The sequence below is a fragment of the Vidua chalybeata genome, unplaced genomic scaffold (genome assembly GCF_026979565.1).
Source record: "Vidua chalybeata isolate OUT-0048 unplaced genomic scaffold, bVidCha1 merged haplotype W_reject_20, whole genome shotgun sequence".
Taxonomy (NCBI): Eukaryota; Metazoa; Chordata; class Aves; order Passeriformes; family Viduidae; genus Vidua; species Vidua chalybeata.
In genome coordinates, this window is record NW_026530348.1 from 247,272 (window position 1) to 265,403 (window position 18,132).

The 18,132-nt window shown below is 61.8% G+C and overlaps 3 protein-coding genes across 4 annotated transcripts; 1 reads left to right on the forward strand and 2 right to left on the reverse strand.

The window, feature by feature from the left end:
• Positions 1 to 396: 396 nt before the first annotated feature.
• On the reverse strand, positions 397 to 2,251 carry PRR19 (proline rich 19). The gene is given in 6 exon segments (XM_053933766.1): positions 397 to 535; positions 538 to 640; positions 739 to 795; positions 901 to 1,046; positions 1,127 to 1,719; positions 2,171 to 2,251. Coding segments are annotated over 5 exon segments (930 nt in total). The 5' UTR covers positions 1,695 to 1,719; positions 2,171 to 2,251; the 3' UTR covers positions 397 to 479.
• Positions 2,252 to 2,869: 618 nt separating this feature from the next.
• On the reverse strand, positions 2,870 to 7,556 carry CD79A (CD79a molecule). 2 transcript variants are annotated; one of them, XM_053933772.1, is made up of 6 exons: positions 7,505 to 7,556; positions 6,073 to 6,183; positions 4,485 to 4,925; positions 4,298 to 4,416; positions 3,373 to 3,441; positions 2,870 to 3,274 (listed from the first exon to the last, which is right to left on the reverse strand). In XM_053933772.1, the coding sequence occupies exons 2-6, from the start codon at positions 6,161 to 6,163 to the stop codon at positions 3,161 to 3,163; spliced, it is 834 nt and encodes a 277-aa protein (XP_053789747.1). In that variant the 5' UTR covers positions 6,164 to 6,183; positions 7,505 to 7,556; the 3' UTR covers positions 2,870 to 3,160. The 2 variants fall into 2 exon arrangements, with proteins under 2 accessions (XP_053789747.1, XP_053789746.1); XM_053933771.1 differs by lacking the exon at positions 7,505 to 7,556 and having other exon boundaries at positions 6,073 to 6,805.
• On the forward strand, positions 6,927 to 17,666 carry ARHGEF1 (Rho guanine nucleotide exchange factor 1; the record flags this gene model as incomplete). Its single annotated transcript, XM_053933757.1, has 17 exons — positions 6,927 to 7,688; positions 8,066 to 8,115; positions 8,654 to 8,737; positions 8,815 to 8,928; positions 9,175 to 9,273; positions 9,368 to 9,410; positions 9,623 to 9,728; positions 9,817 to 9,957; positions 12,440 to 12,469; positions 12,596 to 12,698; positions 12,770 to 12,848; positions 12,999 to 13,037; positions 14,181 to 14,367; positions 14,459 to 14,551; positions 15,155 to 15,166; positions 15,490 to 15,621; positions 17,476 to 17,666. Coding segments are annotated over exons 1-17 (1,942 nt in total), but the record flags the coding sequence as incomplete, so codon positions are not given.
• Positions 17,667 to 18,132: the final 466 nt, after the last annotated feature.

An 18,132-nucleotide genomic window follows, 5' to 3' on the forward strand; every position in this document is an offset into this window, starting at 1 on the left:
AGTCCCAGAGGGGTCTTGGGGGGTCCCACAGGGGTCTCGGGGCATCCAGCAGGGCCCTGAGGGGCTCCGGGTTCCAGAGCTGGGGAGTCCGGGGGGGCCTGGGCTGGTCCAGGACAGCCCTGGGCAGCTCCGGGCTCCATGGTCTGGGGTCCCATGGGGGTCTGGAGGGGGTTGGGGGGTCCCAGAAGGGTCTGAGGGGGTCCGGGGGGGCCCTGCGGGGCTCCGGGCTCCAGATTTGGGGGGCCCGGGAGGGTCTGGGGGGGGTTCGGGGCGGGTCCGAGGAATCCCAGGGGGGTCTTGGGGCATCCCAGGGGAACCTGGAGGGACCCGGGGGGTCCCAGGGGGTCTCAGTTCTCCAGATTTTGGAGGCCCGAGGGGGTCTGGGGGTGCGGGGGGGCCCACGGGTGTCTCTGGATTGGGGGGGGTCCCCCGGTGGAGGGTCTGGGCTGAAGGCTGGGGGGGCGAAGGGGATCCAGCCTTCATCCCTCCCCTCCTCCTCCCCGTCCCCCTGGGGAGGCTGTGGGGACCTCCAAAAGGGGGGCGGTGGCGGCAGGAGCCCCCCGGGACCAGCCCAGGTCTGGGGGAGCCCCCCGGGGGTCTCATCCTCCTCATCCTCGGCTGAGCTCCATGAGAAAGGGTTCTGGGGGGGAGAGGAGAGGGGCGCGTCAATAAATCCCCCCCGGGACAGCCCCGAAAAGAGGGGGGGACTCCCCCGGACCCCCCAAACTCCAGACTCACCTCCCGCTCTCTGAGGGCTCCAAAAATGGGGCTGGGGGCGCGGGGGGGCAGCGGCAGCTGCGGGGAGAGGCGGGGAGCAATTAAGGGCGAATCTGAAGCGGTTTTGGAGTGTTTGGGGGGGCAATTTTGGAGTCCTTTGAGGGCACTTTTTGGCGCACTCACCCCATCGACAACACGAAGTGGGCTGGGAGTCCCGGCAGGGGGGTCCCCCGCCTCCCACCCCCCCAGACTGACCGCTCGTCCTGGGGGTCCCGGCCTCGCCTCTTTCGGGGGGGCCCGGGGGCTGCCCTGACCTGCTGGAGACAACGCTTTATTTGGGGAGGGGGGGGGGGAAATAAAGAAATATTTGGGGTAAAAGCACTCCCTCCCCTCGGGGCGGGGGCAGTACCTGGGGGCTGCGCGGGGCTCCGGTGGGCCAGGAAGAGCCGCAGGTCTGCGGGTCCCCGTCGGTGCCTCCTGAGCGCAGCCACGAGGCTCCGGCGCCGCTCGCTCACCAGGTCCCGCCCCAAAAACGCCCCGAAACCCCCCAGCAGCGAGCCCAGACTGGCCACCAGATCCCTCAGCGCCTCGGCCGAGACCCCCCCGACCTCCCCCTCCTCAATTTGGGGGGCTGGGGGGGGGCCATCCCTGCCGGGGCCGGGGGTCAGCAGGCGCCGGACGTCCAGAGATTTGACCTCGTGGTTGAAGAGGCCGCGGTGGCACAGGCGGTTCTGAGTGATCACCACGGGCTTGGGGGCGCCCAGGGGGCTCCCCAGAGCGAGACCCCTCCACAGGGGAGGCTGCAGCCAGCGAGGGGGGGCGGCGGGGCCCCGCCGGGAGCCCCCCAAGGGCACCTTTGGGCCGAATTTGGCCGCGTTGCGCTCCCGCTTGGTCCGGAGGCGTTTGGATTTGGGTTTGGTTTGGAGTTTGGCGGGGATGGGCAGGGGGCGGCCCAGGACCTGCCGGTGCTGGCTCATGGTGGTGGCAGCAGCTGGGAAAAAGCTGGGAAAAGGGAGGGTTTTGAGGAGCTTCCCCCCCTCAGGTGCCCCCCCCGCCCAGGATCCCCATTCCCCCCAATGGAACCTCTTGGTACTCACAGGACTCCTAATTCACCCCCCACCCCAGAACCTCATAATTGCTCCCCAGAGTCCCCCCAGTTCCACCTCAGGACTCTCCATTTCCCCCTCAGGGCCTCCCATTCCCCTCTAGGGCCCCCTGGCTACCCCTCAGACCCAGAGTTCCCCTCAGAAGCCCCCCATTTCCCCCTCAGATACCCCTCAATATCCCCAGGCCCGCCTGAAGTCCCTCAGGCTCCACTCCAACCCCCATTTTCCCCTCAGATCTCCCCCCAGAGCCCCTCCATTCCTTTCTGGGACCCGTATCCCCCTTCAGGATGCGCCAGGACTCCCAATTCCCCCGTTTTTCCCCCAATTTCTCCTCAGTTCCCCCGCACCTGCCCCGAGGCCGCGCCGCCTCACGCGCCGGTGGGCGGGACCAGCGCCGGCGGCTGTGGGGCGCCAGGGCTCGCTTGAGTTCTCCCGCGCTTCGCTGCGATTGGCCCGCGGGGGCCGCAGCTCGGCCGCTGATTGGCTGAGGGCGCGGAGGCGGGAAAACGCGGCGCTCCCAGGGAGGGGCGGGGCCTCCATGAGGGGAAGGAGGGACGAGTCTGAGGGAAGTTGGGAATAACGGGTGGAAGTGAGGGAAAAGAGGAAAAATTAGGCGGAAAAACGGAGGCAAAAGGGGAGGAATGGGGTGCAGTGAGGGAAATGTAGAGTAATGGGAGAGAATTGTGGGGAAATGGCCATAGTGGGGTAAAATGGGAGGAGAACAGAGAGAATGGGAAATAATGGGGGGGAAAATGGGGGATAGTGGGGGGAATGGGATACAATGGGCTAAAATTGGGAATAATGAGGGGGAATTGGGAGAAAATGTGGCAGAAAATTGATGGGAAATGGGAGAAATTGTGGAGAAAGAGGAGCAAATGGGGTAGAATTGGGGGATTTGGAGATAATGGGGGAGAATGGGAAAAATTGGGAGAAATAGGGGGAAAACAGGACAAAATGTGGGGAATTTTGGATAATGGGGGGAAACTGGGGATAATGGGGTAAAATGGGGGGAAACTGGGGATAATGGGATAAAATGGAAAATTTTGAGGAAAATGGGAAATTGGGGATAATGGGGGAAAACAGAGGTCTCGTCCTCATTATTTATTCACAACTTATTGAAGATTAATGAATTATTTATTAGCAATTTATCAGCTCCAGGTGAGGGGGGGGGTCCCCCAGTACCCCCCAGACCCCCTCACCAGTTTTATTTTGGGGAGGGGGGGTATCAGCGCTGCCTTGAGATACCAAAGCAAAGCCTTTGTGGGGTGGGGGGGGCACGCAGGGGTTTGGGGAGGGGTCCTGTGGGATTCCCCCCCCCCCTTGTTTTCGGGGGTCTTTTAAGGCTTCTCCAGGAGGCCATCGGCGGCAGGGGGGGTCCCCACGTCCTGGTAGGTGGGTTGGACCCCCCGGGAAATGTCCTCGTACATGGAGCACTCGTCCAGGTTCAGCCCCTGTGGACGGGGAAATTGGGGTGAGGGGTTTGCTTTGGGAGTGAAGGACCTCCCCCCCCAGCCCCTTTTTTTGGGGCTCCCCCCCCTGCCCAGGTCACCTCATAAAGGTTTTCCTCCTCGAGTGAGATTTTCTTGGGCTGGAGGAGCCGCTCGTTGGCCCAACGCTTCTGGGAGGGGGGGAAAAAAAAGGGGGTACAGGGGGGGTTTGGGGGACACCTGGGGGGATTGGGGAGGAATTGAAGGGGATTTGGGGTGATGGGGCAAAACTGGGGGTAGGGGGGGGAAAAAAGGGGGTACAGGGGGGGTTTGGGGGACACCTGGGGGGATTGGGGAGGAATTGAAGGGGATTTGGGGTGATGGGGCAAAACTGGGGGTGGGGGGGAAAAAAAGGGGGTACAGGGGGGGTTTGGGGGACACCTGGGGGGATTGGGGAGGAATTGAAGGGGATTTGGGGTGATGGGGCAAAACTGGGGGTAGGGGGGGGGAAAAGGGGGTACAGGGGGGGTTTGAGGGACACCCGGGGGGAAACTGGGGAGGAGCTGAAGCGGATTTGGGGTGATTGGGGCAAAACTGGAGGTCTCCAGGGGCAAACTGGGGGTGGTAGGGGGGAACTGGGGGTCTCCAGGGGGGAGTTAAGGGTGGTAGGGGGAAACTGGGGGTCTCCAGGGGGGAAACTAGGGGTGCTACAGGGAGACTGGGGGTGGTAGGGGGGGGGGAAAAAAGGGGGTACGGGGGGGTTTGAGGGACACCTGGGGGGGATTGGGGAGGAGCTGAAGGGGATTGGGGGTGATGGGACAAAACTGGGGGTCTCCAGGGGCAAACTGGGGGTGGTAGGGGGGAACTGGGGGTCTCCAGGGGGAGTTAAGGGTGCCGGGGGTATTTAGGGGTATCTGGAAGGGGATTTAGGGGTACCAGGAGGAATTGGGGTTGTCAGGACTGAAGCGTCAGGGACGCCAGGACCGGTATCGGGGCCAGCAGGACCGGGATTAAGGGCGGGGGTCCCCTTCCGTGCCCCCTCCTCACCCTGAAGAGCAGCAGCAGCCCCGGCCCCGCGGCGCAGAGCAGCAGCAGCACCCCCTGCGCCGTCAGGATCCTGTTCTTGGTGGCGTCGCCCAGGTCCAGGAAGGGCACGGGCACGGGCTCTGCCGGAGCAGGAGGGTCAGCCGGGGCCTAAAACCTCCCCGAAACCCCCCGGGAGACCCCCACTCACCAACGACCCTGACAAAGGTCCCGCAGGACTGCACGGACGCGTTCTCGGACTGCACCAGGCAGAAGTAGAGCCCGCTGTGGTTGTGCTCCAGGTGCGGGAAGCTCAGCGTGGACACCCCCGAGCGGCTCTGAGCCACCTGGCGACCCCCGCCCCGGGCCAGCACCTCCTGGGGCCAGCTGCAGCTCCAGCCGTGGCCGCGGTAGCGCCGGGGACACACCTGCAGCCAGGTGACGTTGGCGTCCTGCGGTTCGAAGCGGCACTCGAGGGTCAGGCGCTCCCCGGGCGCCGCGGAGCTGGACGTGGGCACGGGCCACACGCGGACCCCTCCCCGGGAGCCGCAGGAGGAGCCGGAGCCGGGGCTGGTGGACACGGACAGGGGGGTTGGGGTCTCCGAGTGCGGGGTGGGAACCGTGGGGTAGGAGAGGTTGTGGCACTTGGAACCTGTGGGGGACAAAGGGGGCTCATCGAGGGGCGCTGACCCTGCTGGAGGGGGGGGGGGGGTCACTGCGGACCCCCGTGGGTGAGGGGCTCGCACAGGGACCCCAGGGGTGACACGGGGGGGGGGGGGGGGGGTCACAGTGCCCCCGGTCCCCACAGGGCGATCCCTACAGCCCCCCCCGTGGGTGAGGGTCTCAAACAGGGATCCTGCAGCCCCCCCGCCGTGGGTGGGGGTCTCAAACAGGGATCCTGCAGCCCCCCCGCCGTGGGTGGGGGTCTCAAACAGGGGATCCTGCAGCCTCCCCGTGGGTGGGGGTCTCAAACAGGGGATCCTGCAGCCCCCCCGTGGGTGAGGGTCTCAAACAGAGGATCCCTGCAGCCCCCCATGGGTGAGGGTCTCAAACAGGGGATCCTGCAGCCCCCCCATGGGTGAGGGTCTCAAACAGGGGATCCTGCAGCCTCCCCCGTGGGTGGGGGTCTCAAACAAGGGATCCTGCAGCCTCCCCGTGGGTGGGGGTCTCAAACAGGGGATCCTGCAGCCCCCCCCGTGGGTGGGGGTCTCAAACAGGGGATCCCCCGTGGGTGGGGGTCTCAAACAGGGGATCCTGCAGTCCTCCCCGTGGGTGGGGGGGTCTCACACAGCACCCTGCAGGTGGCACCGGGGGGCCCCCCTGGCCCCCCCAGTTTCAGTTCTCGCTGGGGACAGGAAGCTGGGGGGGGGGTCCCAGGAGACACGCCGGTGGCTGGGGGGAAGCTCCCGATGGTTTGTTTTGGGGTCCCCCAGAGACCCCCTGCCGGGCTCAGGGGTCCCCATGGCCGTGGGTAACAGGTGCTGGGGACCCACCGTTAGGGGGGGTGGGCACAGGTGGGACCCCCAAGATCCCCAGACCCAAACCCCGAGAGCCCGGAAGGCCTGAAACACCCCAACCCAAAATCCGAGAGCCCGGAAGGGAGATCCTCAGGACCCCCGAGACCCCAGAAATGAGACCCCGGAACTGCTGAAACCCCCAGACCCAAACCCTGAGATCCCTGGGACCCCTGAGAGCCCCAGGCCCAAACCCCGACACCCCAGAGCCCCTCAAACCCCCCAGATCCAAACTCAAACACTGAGACCCCCAGACCCCAGCCCCCCATCCCCACCCAGTGATACCTGGGAGGAGGAGGAGGAGGCTGAGGATGAGGAGGGGGCTCGGGACCCCCCGTTTTGGGGGAGCCCCCCGGATTTGGGGAGCAGCCGCCATCAGCTGCGTGCGCCCGGGCCCTGCAGGAGATTCGCCCCAGTGCCCCGAGGGAGGGAAGTGGGGGGGGGCCCGGGCCCGCCCGCCCCAAAATCCCCCAGGAGCTCTGAGGAGGGGGCGCGGGGGGCTTGGGGAATGGAGGGTCCTGGGATTTGGGTCTGGGGTCTCCGGAGTCTGGGGGTCTCCGGAGTCTGGGGGCCTCAGTACTGTGATGTCACAGTTTGGCTGTGGGGGGGTCTCAGGGGTTTGGGGTGCCAAGGTTTGGGTCTGGGGGTTTCCCGGTGGTCTCAGGGGTCCCAGAGTCATGGGCGTTGCTGGCATTGGAGGGGGGGTCCCGTTGGGGTGGGTGTGTGGGTCACACCCCGCGGGGGTTCCGAGGGTCACACCCCGGGAGGCAGTGGGTCCCACCCGTGGGTCACACCCCAGGGGGGGGTCAGTGGGTGACACCCCGTGGGTCCCACCCGTGGGGGTTCCATGGGTGACACCCCGTGGGTCACACCCCGTGGGGAGGCAATGGGAGGAGTCCATGGGTGCCACCCGTGGGTCCCACCCGTGGGTCCCACCCGTGGGGGTTCCATGGGTGACACCCGTGGGTCACACCCGTGGGGGTTCCGAGGGTCACACCCCGGGGGCTTCCGAGGGTCACACCCCGGGCGGGCAGTGGGTCACACCCGTGGGTCCCACCCGTGGGTCACACCCCGGGGGGGGGGGGGGGTCAATGGGTGACACCCCGTGGGTCCCACCCGTGGGGGTTCCATGGGTCACACCCGTGGGTCACACCCCGGGGGGGGGGTTCCATGGGTCCCACCCCGCGGAGGTTCCATGGGTGACACCCCGTGGGTCACACCCGCGGGGGTTCCGTGGGTCACACCCCGTGGGGAGGCAATGGGGTGATTCCCTGTGGGTCCCACCCGTGGGTCACACCCGTGGGGGGGTTCCGTGGGTTCCACCCCTGGGGGTTCCGTGGGTCACACCCCGTGGGGAGGCAATGGGGGATTCCATGGGTCCCAGCCGTGGGTCACACCCGTGGGTCCCACCCCGTGGGGGTTCCGTGGGTCACACCCCGTGGGGGGGCAATGCGGGGATTCCATGGGTCACACCCCGGGTGGGTTCCGTGGGTCACACCCCGTGGGGGGGGCAATGCGGGGATTCCATGGGTCACACCCCGGGTGGGTTCCGTGGGTCACACCCCGTGGGGGGGGCAATGCGGGGATTCCATGGGTCACACCCCGGGTGGGTTCCGTGGGTCACACCCCGGGATGGGTTCCATGGGTGACACCCCGTGGGTCCCACCCGTGGGTCCCACCCCGCGGGGCCCCGGTCCCGGCGGGGCCGCGGCCCCACCTCACTTCCTGCAGGAAGCTCCGGCAGCGCCGGGGCCGCGCTTTGTGTCCGCCCGGGAACGCCTTTTTCCGGCCTGCCCGGCGCCCCCCGCCCCAAAACGCCCCCAAACACCCCAAAACCGCCGAGCCCGCCCCCGGCCCCGCCCCCCCCCGTTTCCTGGACCGTTTCTCCAGCGCGGAAACAGGTACGGGGGGGGGGGGCTGGGCGGGGGTCCGCCGGGCCATCCCCAAACTCCCCCTCAACCCCCCAAAGCGCCCCCGAAGTTCCCCTTCACCCCCGGGGTCGCCCCCCGGATTCCCACGCGTGCCCCCCACCCCGAAGGGGTTTTTTGGGGGGGGTCCGCCCTGGCCCCCCTCGCCCCGCCCCGTCCTGAACGGGGCCCTTTGTGCGGCACCGGAGCCGCTCGGAGCGCGGCGCCGCCCCCTCCCCACCCGTGACCCCTCCCCAAAACCGCCGGGGGGGGGGAGTGCAGAGAAACCCCCCCCCGACCCCTGAGACCCCCCCCACAAATCCTGAGACCCCCTCCCAAGTCCTGAGACCCCCCCCTCAAACTCCTCACAGGACGAGACCCTCCCGCGAGCAGGATGGAGCCGGAGGAGGGTTTTAATGGGGTGAGCGGTGCCCCCCACCCCTGGGGGTCCGGAGACCCCCCCGACATCCCGCGGTCATGGGGGGTCCCGAGGGTCGCCCCCCGGCTTTGGGGGGCTCAGGGGTCTGGGGTGTTGGAGTCCCGCGGGGCCCAAGATCCTGGGGGTCTCGGGGTCTGGGGGTTTCTGGCATCCTGGAGTCTCAGCCTGGGGGTCTTGGGGGGTCTCGGTATGGGGGGTGCTGGGGGTCTCAGGGGTCTGGGGTCTTCTGGCACCCCGGAGTCTCAGCCTGGGGGTCTCCGGATCCCAGGAGCTCAGGCATCTGGGGGTCCCGGGGGTTCCGAGGGGGTCCTGGGAGTCTCGGGGGTCTGGGGGTTTCTGGCATCCTGGAGTCTCAGCCTGGGGATCATGGGGGTCTCGGTATGGGGGGGTCCTGGGGGTCTGAGGGCTCTTGGGGAGCTTGGGGCTCTGGGGGTCTCAGGGTCGGGGGTCCTGGGGGTGTCCCGGGGAGTCCGGGGGACCCCAGACCCCCCCCCCCCCCAAACCCTGCCTGCCCCCCCAGCCCCCCTGCACCGGGGCCCGCGGCCCCTCGGCCGCCGCCATCATCGGCGCCGAGGACGAGGACTTCGAGAACGACATCGAGCCCGTGAGCGTGGGGAGGGGTCCCTGGGGGAGCCCCCCGGCTGTGCCCCCCCAAAGCCTGACCCCAGGCCCCCTCCCCAGACCCCCGAGGAGCAGAACAGCCACTTCCAGAGCCTGGAGCTGCTGCGGCAGCACCCGCTGTCCCTCATGGCCTTCCTGCAGCACGTCGTGCTCCAGTTCGACTCCTGCCCCGTGGTGAGATGGGGAGGGGGCTCCCAGACCCCCCCAGAGACCCTCCCCCAAAATTCTGGGGGTGTCCTGAGGGGGAAATTTCCCCGGGGGGCACCAGAGGGTGGGAGGCTGCCCCCTTGGAGTAACGTCTTGTCTCTGTTCCCCCCTCCCCGCCGGCAGGGGCTGGAGCTGAGGTAAAAGAGGGGAGGGGGAAGGCTGGGGGGGGGTCGGATGTTTTGGGGAGGGTCACCCCATTCCCCCCCCCTCCAGCTCTGCTACCTGCACGTGGACATGATGCGGAGGATGAACCCCAAGGAGGGCAAGAAGCAATTCCTGGAATTCTGCCACTTGTTCCTGGACAAGGCGGGGGTGAGAGACCCCCCCACAAACCACCCCAGACCCCTCCCCACGCCAGGAATGGTCCCCCCAAATCCTGACACCCCCCGCCCCCCCTCACTGACAGCTCCTGCGGGTGCCCATCCCACACCACGTCCAGTTTGAACTGGGTGAGTGAGACCCCCGGGGGGGTGGTGAGACCCCCGACCACCCCTCCCGACCCCCTCCTCCTTCTGAGAGGAGCCCCAAACGCCCTTCTGGGAACTCTGCCAGAAACCCCCCCCCCCCGAGCTGGGGGGCTCTGGCGACCCCCAAAACCCCTCGCGGAGGGGGGGGGGCGCTGCTAAGTGGGGAGGGGTCTCCACGGCTGCCTCCCCCTCAGAACGGACCCGCCCGGAGCTGCTGTCGGAGGAGACCCAGCGGCGATTCCTGCAGGACATCCAGAACTTCCAGGAGCCGGAGATTTCCCGGCAGCTGGAAGACTTCAGGTCTTGGCTGGGGCGGGGGGTCGGGGGGCTCAGTTTGGGTCAGGCTCGGGGGTCCCAACGCTCGGTGACCCCCCCCCCCCCCCCTCAGGTCGAAGCGGCTGATGGGGATGACGCCGGGGGAGCAGGAGCTGTCGGAGCTGGAGTGGAGCCGCGCCCGGGATCCCTCGGGATGCGAGTCCAGGGAGAAGCAGCTGGCCGAGCAGCTGCTGGCCCGGCTGGAGGAGATGCAGTGAGTGAGGAGGGGGCTCCGGCCACGGGAGACCCCCTCCCTCCCCGGATCCCAAATCCTCGGGAATTCCGCCCTAAACGCGTGTCCGGAAATGCACGGAACGCCCCCAAAGCCGCGGCGCCGCTCCGGAATCGGCGTGGTCCCGCCCCAAGGCGCGCGTCCCGCCCGAAAGCCGCGTGCCCCCGCCCTAAGCCTTGGGAAAAAAACCCAAATGGGTGGAAAAAACCCGAGTCCTTGTAAAGAAACTCAAATCCTTGTTAAAAAACCCAAATAACTGAAAAAAACCCGAGTCCTTGTAAAGACACTCAAATATTTGTTAAAAAAACCCAAATAATTGAAAAAAACCCAAGTCCTTGTAAAGACACTCAAATCTTTGTTAAAAAAACCCAAATAATTGAAAAAAACCCGAGTCATTGTAAAGACACTCAAATCTTTGTTAAAAAAACCCAAATAATTGAAAAAAAACCCGAGTCCTTGTAAAAAAACCCAAATAACTGAAAAAAACCCGAGTCCTTGTAAAGAAACCCGAGTCCTTGTTAAAAAAACCCAAATAACTGAAAAAAACCCGAGTCCTTGAAAAAAAAACCCAAATAACTGAAAAAAACCCGAGTCCTTGTAAAGAAACACAAATCCTTGTTAAAAAACCCAAATAATTGAAAAAAACCCGAGTTCTTGTAAAGACACTCAAATCTTTGTTAAAAAAACCCAAATAACTGAAAAAAACCCGAGTCCTTGTAAAAAAAAACCCAAATAACAGAAAAAAACCCGAGTCCTTGTAAAAAAAAACCCAAATAATTGAAAAAAACCCGAGTCCTTGAAAAAAACCCGAGTCCTTGTAAAGAAACACAAATCCTTGTTAAAAAAACACAAATAACTGAAAAAAATCCCAAATCCTTGTAAAAAAACGGAGTCCTTGTAAAGAAACACAAATCCTTGTTAAAAAAACCCAAATAATTGAAAAAAACCCGAGTCCTTGAAAAAAACCCAAGTCCTTGTAAAAAAACCCAAATCATTGTAAAAAACCCGAACCCTTGTAAAGAAACTCAAATCCTTGTTAAAAAAACCCAAATAATTGAAAAAAACCCGAGTCCTTGAAAAAAAACCCAAATAACTGAAAAAAACCCGAGTCCTTGAAAAAAACCCAAGTCCTTGTAAAAAAACCCCAAATCATTGAAAAAAAACCCAAATAATTGAAAAAATCCCAAGTCCTTGTAAAAAAACCCAAGCCCTTGTTAGAAAACCCGAGGCCTTGTAAAAAAAACCAAATCCTTGTTAAAAAAACCCCAAATCCTTGTAAAAAACCCAAACCCTTGTAAAAAAAACCAAATCATTGAAAAAAACCCAAATCCTTGTTAAAAACCCCAAATCCCTGTAAAAAACCCCAAACCTTTGTTAAAAAACCCAAATTCTTGTAAAAAACCCAAATCCTTGTAAAAAACCCAAATCCGTGTAAAAAACCCAAATTCTTGTAAAAAACCCAAATCCTTGTAAAAAACCCCAAATCCTTGTAAAAACCCCAAACCTTTGTTAAAAAACCCAAATCCTTGTAAAAAACCCAAATCCTTGTAAAAAACCCGAATTCTTGTAAAAAACCCAAATCCTTGTAAAAAACCCCAAACCCTTGTAAAAAACCCAAATCCTTGTTAAAAACCCAAATCCTTGTAAAAAACTCAAATCCTTGTTAAAAACCCAAATCCTTGTAAAAAACCCAAACCCTTGTAAAAAAAACCAAATCATTGAAAAAAACCCAAATCCTTGTTAAAAACCCCAAATCCCTGTAAAAAACCCCAAACCTTTGTTAAAAAACCCAAATTCTTGTAAAAAACCCAAATCCTTGTAAAAAACCCAAATCCTTGTAAAAAACCCAAATTCTTGTAAAAAACCCAAATCCTTGTAAAAAACCCAAATCCTTGTAAAAAACCCAAACCCTTGTAAAAAACCCGAATTCTTGTAAAAAACCCAAATCCTTGTAAAAAACCCCAAATCCATGGAACCGCCCCCTAAAATTGCATTAATCTTCCCCAAATTCCTGTAAACTCCACAGATCCGTGGATTTGGGGTCTTGGGTGGGATTTTGGGGGTCTCCAGTGGGATTTGGGGTCTCGGGTGGGATTTGGGGTCTCAGGTGGAATTTGGGGGTGTCTTGGGTGGGATTTGGGGTCTAGGGTGGGATTTGGGGTCTTGGGTGGGATTTTGGGGCGTCTCAGGTGGGATTTGGGGTCTCGGGTGGAATTTGGGGTCTCGGTGGGATTTTGGGGGGGTCTCAGGTGGGATTTTAGGGGGTCTCAGGTGGGATATTGGGGTCTCCGGTGTGATTTGGGGTCTCAGGTGGGATTTGGGGTCTCAGGTGGGATTTGGGGTCTCGGGTGGGATTTGGGGTCTTGGGTGGTATTTTGGGGCGTCTCAGGTGGGATTTGGGGTCTCAGGGGGGAATTTGGGGTCTCATGTGGGATTTGGGGCTCACCCTCCTCTCCCTCTGCAGCCTCACCATCTCATCCGACGAGGAGAAAAGGTGAGGGGGGGTCTTTTTGGGGGGGGGGGGGGGGCTGGGACCCCCCGCGGGGCTCCAGGCGGGGCTCGGGGGCCGCCCCCAGACCCCCAAACCCCCTCGGAGCCCCCCCAAACTCCCCCTCCCCAGCTCCCTCATCTTCGGCGCCGTCGTCGCCTACATGAAATTCCTGGGGGTCAGAGCCAAGGGGGGCGACACCAAAAAGTCCAAATCCAACTTTTTCCGCAAGAAGGTGAGACCCCCGCCCCCAATTCCCCCAACGACCCCCCCCAAGACCCCTCCTCACCTCCCCCCTCCCCACAGATTTCCAGCAAGGAGCCCCAAAAGGCCCGGAAGGGCTTCAGCCTCCCCGGAGCGGCTCTTTGGGGTCGCGACGCCCACAGTGAGTGGGGGGCTACAAGGCGGGGGGTGGGAGACCCCTGGGAGACCCCTCCCCACGGTCTGCAGCAGCCAGGGGTGCGAGACCCCTCCCCACGGTCTGCAGCAGCCAGGGGTGTCCCTCTCGGCCCCCTCCCCACCCTTTGTTCCGCAGGTGCTGAGTGCAGGCAAAGCAAAGGCCCCGAGGGCGAAGGTACCCCAGGACCCCCGCCCCAATTAGCCCCCATGGGACCCCCACCCCATTTAATCCCCTTGTGGGACCCCCACCCCATTTATCCCCCATGGGACCCCCACCCCATTTATCCCCCCCATGGGACCTCCATCCCATTTATCCCCCATGGGACCCCCACTCCAATTAGCCCCCCATGGGACCCCCACCCCATTTAATCCCCTTGTGGGACCCCCACCCCATTTATCCCCCATGGGACCCCCACCCCATTTATCCCCCCCATGGGACCTCCATCCCATTTATCCCCCCATGGGACCCCCACCCCATTTATCCCCCCCATGGGACCTCCACCCCATTTATCCCCCCCATGGGACCTCCATCCCATTTATCCCCCATGGGACCCCCACTCCAATTATCCCCCCCACTTGGGGGGCTCGTCCTCCACCGTGGGACCCCCATCCCATTTATCTCCCATGGACCCCCGCCCTATTTATCCCCCCCATGGGACCCCCACCCCATTTATCCCCCATGGGACCCCCACCCCATTTAATCCCCTTGTGGGACCCCCACCCCAATTATCCCCCATGGGACCCCCACCCCAATTAGCCCCCCATGGGACCGCCACCCCATTTATCCCCCTGTCTTGACCCCCACCCCATTTATGCCCCTGTGGGACCCCCACCCCATTTATCCCCCCTGTGGGACCCCCACCCCAATTATCCCCCTGTCTTGACCCCCACCCCATTTATCCCCCCATGGGACCCCCACCCCAATTATCCCCCCCACTTGGGGGGCTAGTCCTCCCCAATGGGACCCCCACCCCATTTACCCCCACCATGGGACCCCGCCCCATTTAATCCCCTTGTGGGACCCCCACCCCATTTATCCCCCCTGTCTTGACCCCCACCCCATTTATGCCCCTGTGGGACCCCCACCCCATTTACCCCCACCATGGGACCCCCACCCCATTTATCCCCCCCTGGCCTCCCCCGTGGGACCCCCACCCCAATTAGCCCCCCCCCCCAACTCCCCCTGCCCCATTCCCCCCCCCCCAACCCCCCAAACACGGGGGTCTCCAATTTTCGGGGGGGGGAGGGGTGTCACTCACAATTCCCCAGCGATTTTGGGGGGGGGTCTCCCCCTGACTCCCCCCTTTTCCCCCCCCAGCCGAAAAGCCCCCCCACGCCGAGCGGAGGGGCCCGCGGGGGGGCCCCGAGCGCCTTGAGGGGGGGTCTTCCCGCCCCCCCCGCGGCGGGGGGGGCACAGCCGGGACCCCCGACCCCCCCCCGGGCCCCCCCGCCGCCGTCGCCCCCCCGGGCGGGGACAGCGCCGAGGCCGAAGCAGGTGAGGGTGGGCGGGGGGCTTTTTTTTGGGGGGGGTGGGGGGGGGTCTTATTCCCACAGCCCCCCCCCCCCACCCTAAAACCCCCCTTCCCCGCAGGACAGACCCCCCCCGGGACCCTCGGAATTGGGGGACCCCCTCCCGGAGCCCCCCCCGGGAGAGCAGCACCCGGCAGAGGAGGGGGCTGAGAGTGAGAGGTGTGTGAGACCCCCCCCCCAATTTTGGGTGTGCCCCCCCCCTCCCCAAACACCCCCCCCCCCCAAGGTAACCTCGGTCCCCAAATTACCCTTCCCCAAATAAACCCCCCCTCCCCAAACTCTGACCCTGTTCCCAAATTAAATCCTCCCAAATTAGCCCCCTCCCCAAATTAACCTGCTAAACCCCCCCAAATTAACCCCAAACCCCCCCAAATTAACCCCCTAAAACCCCCCCAAATTAACCCCCAAATCCCCCCAAATTAACCCCCCAAACCCCCCCAAATTAACCCCCAAATCCCCCCAAATTAACCCCCTAAAACCCCCCAAATTAACCCCCTAAAACCCCCCAATTAACCCCCTAAAACCCCCCAAATTAACCCCCTAAAACCCCCCAATTAACCCCCTAATTACCCCCCAATTAACCCCTCCACCAAAATCAGCCCCTCACCCAAATCAGCCCCCCCCCTAACTAAAACACCCCCCAAATTCACCCTGCCGAGGCTGTCGGGAGCTGGGACCCCTCCCCAAATTAACCCCCCCCCCCCTAATTATCCCTCCCTGATCGCTTTTGGGAGCCCCCCCAAAGGTCAATTCTCTCCCCAGACGCCGCCTCAGGTTGGTGACCCCCCCCCACCTTGCATGACCCCGGGGGGGGGGGGCTCGGCGTCGCCCCCCCACTCAAATTAACCAGCTAAGTACTCCCCCCACCCCTGCACGGACGCCCCCTCCCCAAAATCCACTCACCCTCTCCCCTGCCTTTTCTCTCGCATGCCCCCTCCCCTTTCCGTGTCCGTCCTCGTCCTGCCCCCCCCCCTTTTTTTTTTTTTTTTTTTGTTTTTTTTTGGGGGGACCCCCCCCCACATTTTCCGTGTCCGTCCTCGTCCCGTCCGTGCCCCCCCCACCCCCTTTTTTTTGTGGCTTTTTTGGGGCCCCCCCAGGATCCCCGGGAGGTTGGGGCGCTCTGAGAGCCTGCGGGTGCCCGAGCGACGCCGCTCCCAAAAACTGGGGGGGGGTCGGCAGCCCCCCCCCCGCTCCCGCAGCAACGCCGACCTGCAGGGACCCCCCCCCACGTAGGTCAGGGGGAGAGACCCCTCCCCAGCCGGGGCTCCGAGGGGAAAAGCAACAGGAGGGGGGGAAAAAGAGCAGGATTTGGGTAAAAACAGGATTGGGGTAAAAAAAACAGGATTTGGGGAAAAAGAACAGGAGTGGGGGAAAACAACAGGATTTGGGTAAAAGTAACAGGAGTGGGGGAAAAACAGGATTGGGGGGAAACAACAGGATTGGGGGAAAAACAACAGGATTGGGGGAAAAAGAACAGGAGTGGGGGAAAAAGAACAGGATTGGGGTTAAAACAGCAGGATTTGGGTAAAAGCAACAGGAGTGGGGGAAAAACAACAGGAGTGGGGGAAAAAGAACAGGATTTGGGTAAAAACAACAGGATTGGTGTAAAAACAACAGCATTTGGGTTAAAACAACAGGATTTGGGTTAAAACAGGATTGGGGGTTAAACAACAGGAGTGGGGGAAAAATAACAGGAGTGGGGGAATAACAGGATTGGGATAAAAACAACAGGATTTGGGGAAAAAGAACAGGATTTGGGTAAAAACAGGATTTCGGTAAAAACAACAGGATTTGGGGAAAAATAACAGGATTGGGGGGAAAACAGGATTGGGGTAAAAACAACAGGATTTGGGTAAAAACAACAGCATTGGGGGGAAAACAACTCAGGATTGGGGGAAAAACAACAGGATTTGGGTAAAAACGGGATTTGGGGAAAAACAACAGGATTGGGGGAAAAACAACAGGATTGGGGTAAAACAACAGGAGTGGGGTAAAAACAACAGGATTGGAGTAAAAACAACAGGATTGGGGTAAAAACAACAGGATTGGAGTAAAAACAACAGGATTGGGGTAAAAACGACAGGATTGGGGTAAAAACAACAGGATTGGGGTAAAAACAACGGGATTGGGGTAAAACAACGCCAGATTGGGGAAAAAAAAACAGGATTTGGATAAAAACAACGCAGGATTGGGGTTAAAACAATGCAGGATTGGGGGAAAACAACAGGATTTGGGTTAAACCCCCCAGGATTGGGGTTAAACCCCAGGATTGGGGTTAAACCCCAGGATTTGGGTTAAAACCCCCAGGATTTGGGTTTAAACCCCAGAATTGGTGTTAAACCTCAGGATTTGGGTTAAAACCCCCAGGATTTGGGTTAAAACCCCCAGGATTTGGGTTAAAACCCTAAGGATTTGGGTTTAAACCCCAGAATAGGTGTTAAACCCCAGGATTTGGGTTAAAACCCCAAGGATTTGGGTTTAAACCCCAGAATTGGTGTTAAACCTCAGGATTTGGGTTAAAACCCCCAGGATTTGGGTTTAAACCCCAGAATTGGTGTTAAACCTCAGGATTTGGGTTAAAACCCCCAGCACTGGTGTTAACTCAGGATCAGTGTGAGCCCCCCCAACACCCCCAATTTGGGATTTGGGGAGGGGGGGGGGTCTCTCCCTGCAGGACACCCCCAGGGATTTCACTGGGGGGGGGCGGGCGGGGGTCACTGCAGCACAACCCCGTGGGCTTTTGGGGTGGGGGCGGCTGGGTCCCTCCCCAAATCCATGACCCCCCCCAAATCCATGACCCCCTCCCCTTTGTGCGGGCAGCCGAGAGCCGGGGGGGCACGACCCCCACCCCAAATCCATGACCCCCTCCCCTTTGGCGGGCAGCCCAGAGCCGGGGGGGGCACGACCCCTACCCCAAATCCATGACCCCCTCCCCTTTTTGCAGTCAGCCTGGAGCCGGGGGGGGGGGGGCCCTACTCCCAAATCCATGTCCCCCTCCCCTTTTGCGGGCAGCCTGGAGCTGGGGGGCCCCGGTGGTGACGACCCCCCCCCAAATCGATGACCCCCTCCCCTTTTGCGGGCAGCCTGGAGCCGGGGGGACCCGGCGGCGGGGACCCCCCGCCCTTTCCGGCTCGGCAGCCTGAGGAGGCTGTGCCGCCGCGCCTGGAGCCGGAGCTGCTGGAGCAGGAGCCGCCGGCCTGGCGGGAGCTCGCGGCCCCCGAGGCGCTCCTCAGGCTGCCCCAGCGCGAGGTGCGGCGCCAGGAGGTCCTCAACGGTGAGGGGGGCCCCCCAAACCCGCCCCGAAAGCCGGCCCGAAACCCCCCTGGGATCCCCCAAAACCCATCCCCAAAACCCCCCTGGGATCCCCCAAAACCCATCCCCAAAACCCCCCTGGGATCCCCCAAAACCCATCCCCAAAACCCCCCCTGGGATCCCCCAAAACCCATCCCCAAAACCCCCCTGGGATCCCCCAAAACCCATCCCCAAAACCCCCCTGGGATCCCCCAAAACCCATCCCAAACCCCCCCTGGGATCCCCCAAAACCCATCCCCAAAACCCCCCTGGGATCCCCCAAAACCTGCCCCAAAACCTGCCCCAAAACCCACCCCCGAAACCGCCCCAAAACCCAGCTGTGACCCCCAACACCCACACCGAAACCTGCCCCAAAACCCCCCCCCGAAACCCCCCTGGGATCCCCCAAAACCCACCCCAAATCTGCCCCGAAACCCGGCTGTGACCCC

Coding starts and splice junctions, on each gene's coding strand:
- CD79A (XM_053933771.1), bottom strand. CDS start 6,688: ATGGACTCCTCCCATTGCCTCCCCACGGGGTGTGACCCACGGGGTGTC. Junction 3,442..4,297: donor GGCTGCTGCTGCTCTTCAGG/GTGAGGAGGGGG, acceptor CCCCCCTCCCAG/AAGCGTTGGGCCAACGAGCG. Junction 3,275..3,372: donor AGGAGGAAAACCTTTATGAG/GTGACCTGGGCA, acceptor CCCCGTCCACAG/GGGCTGAACCTGGACGAGTG.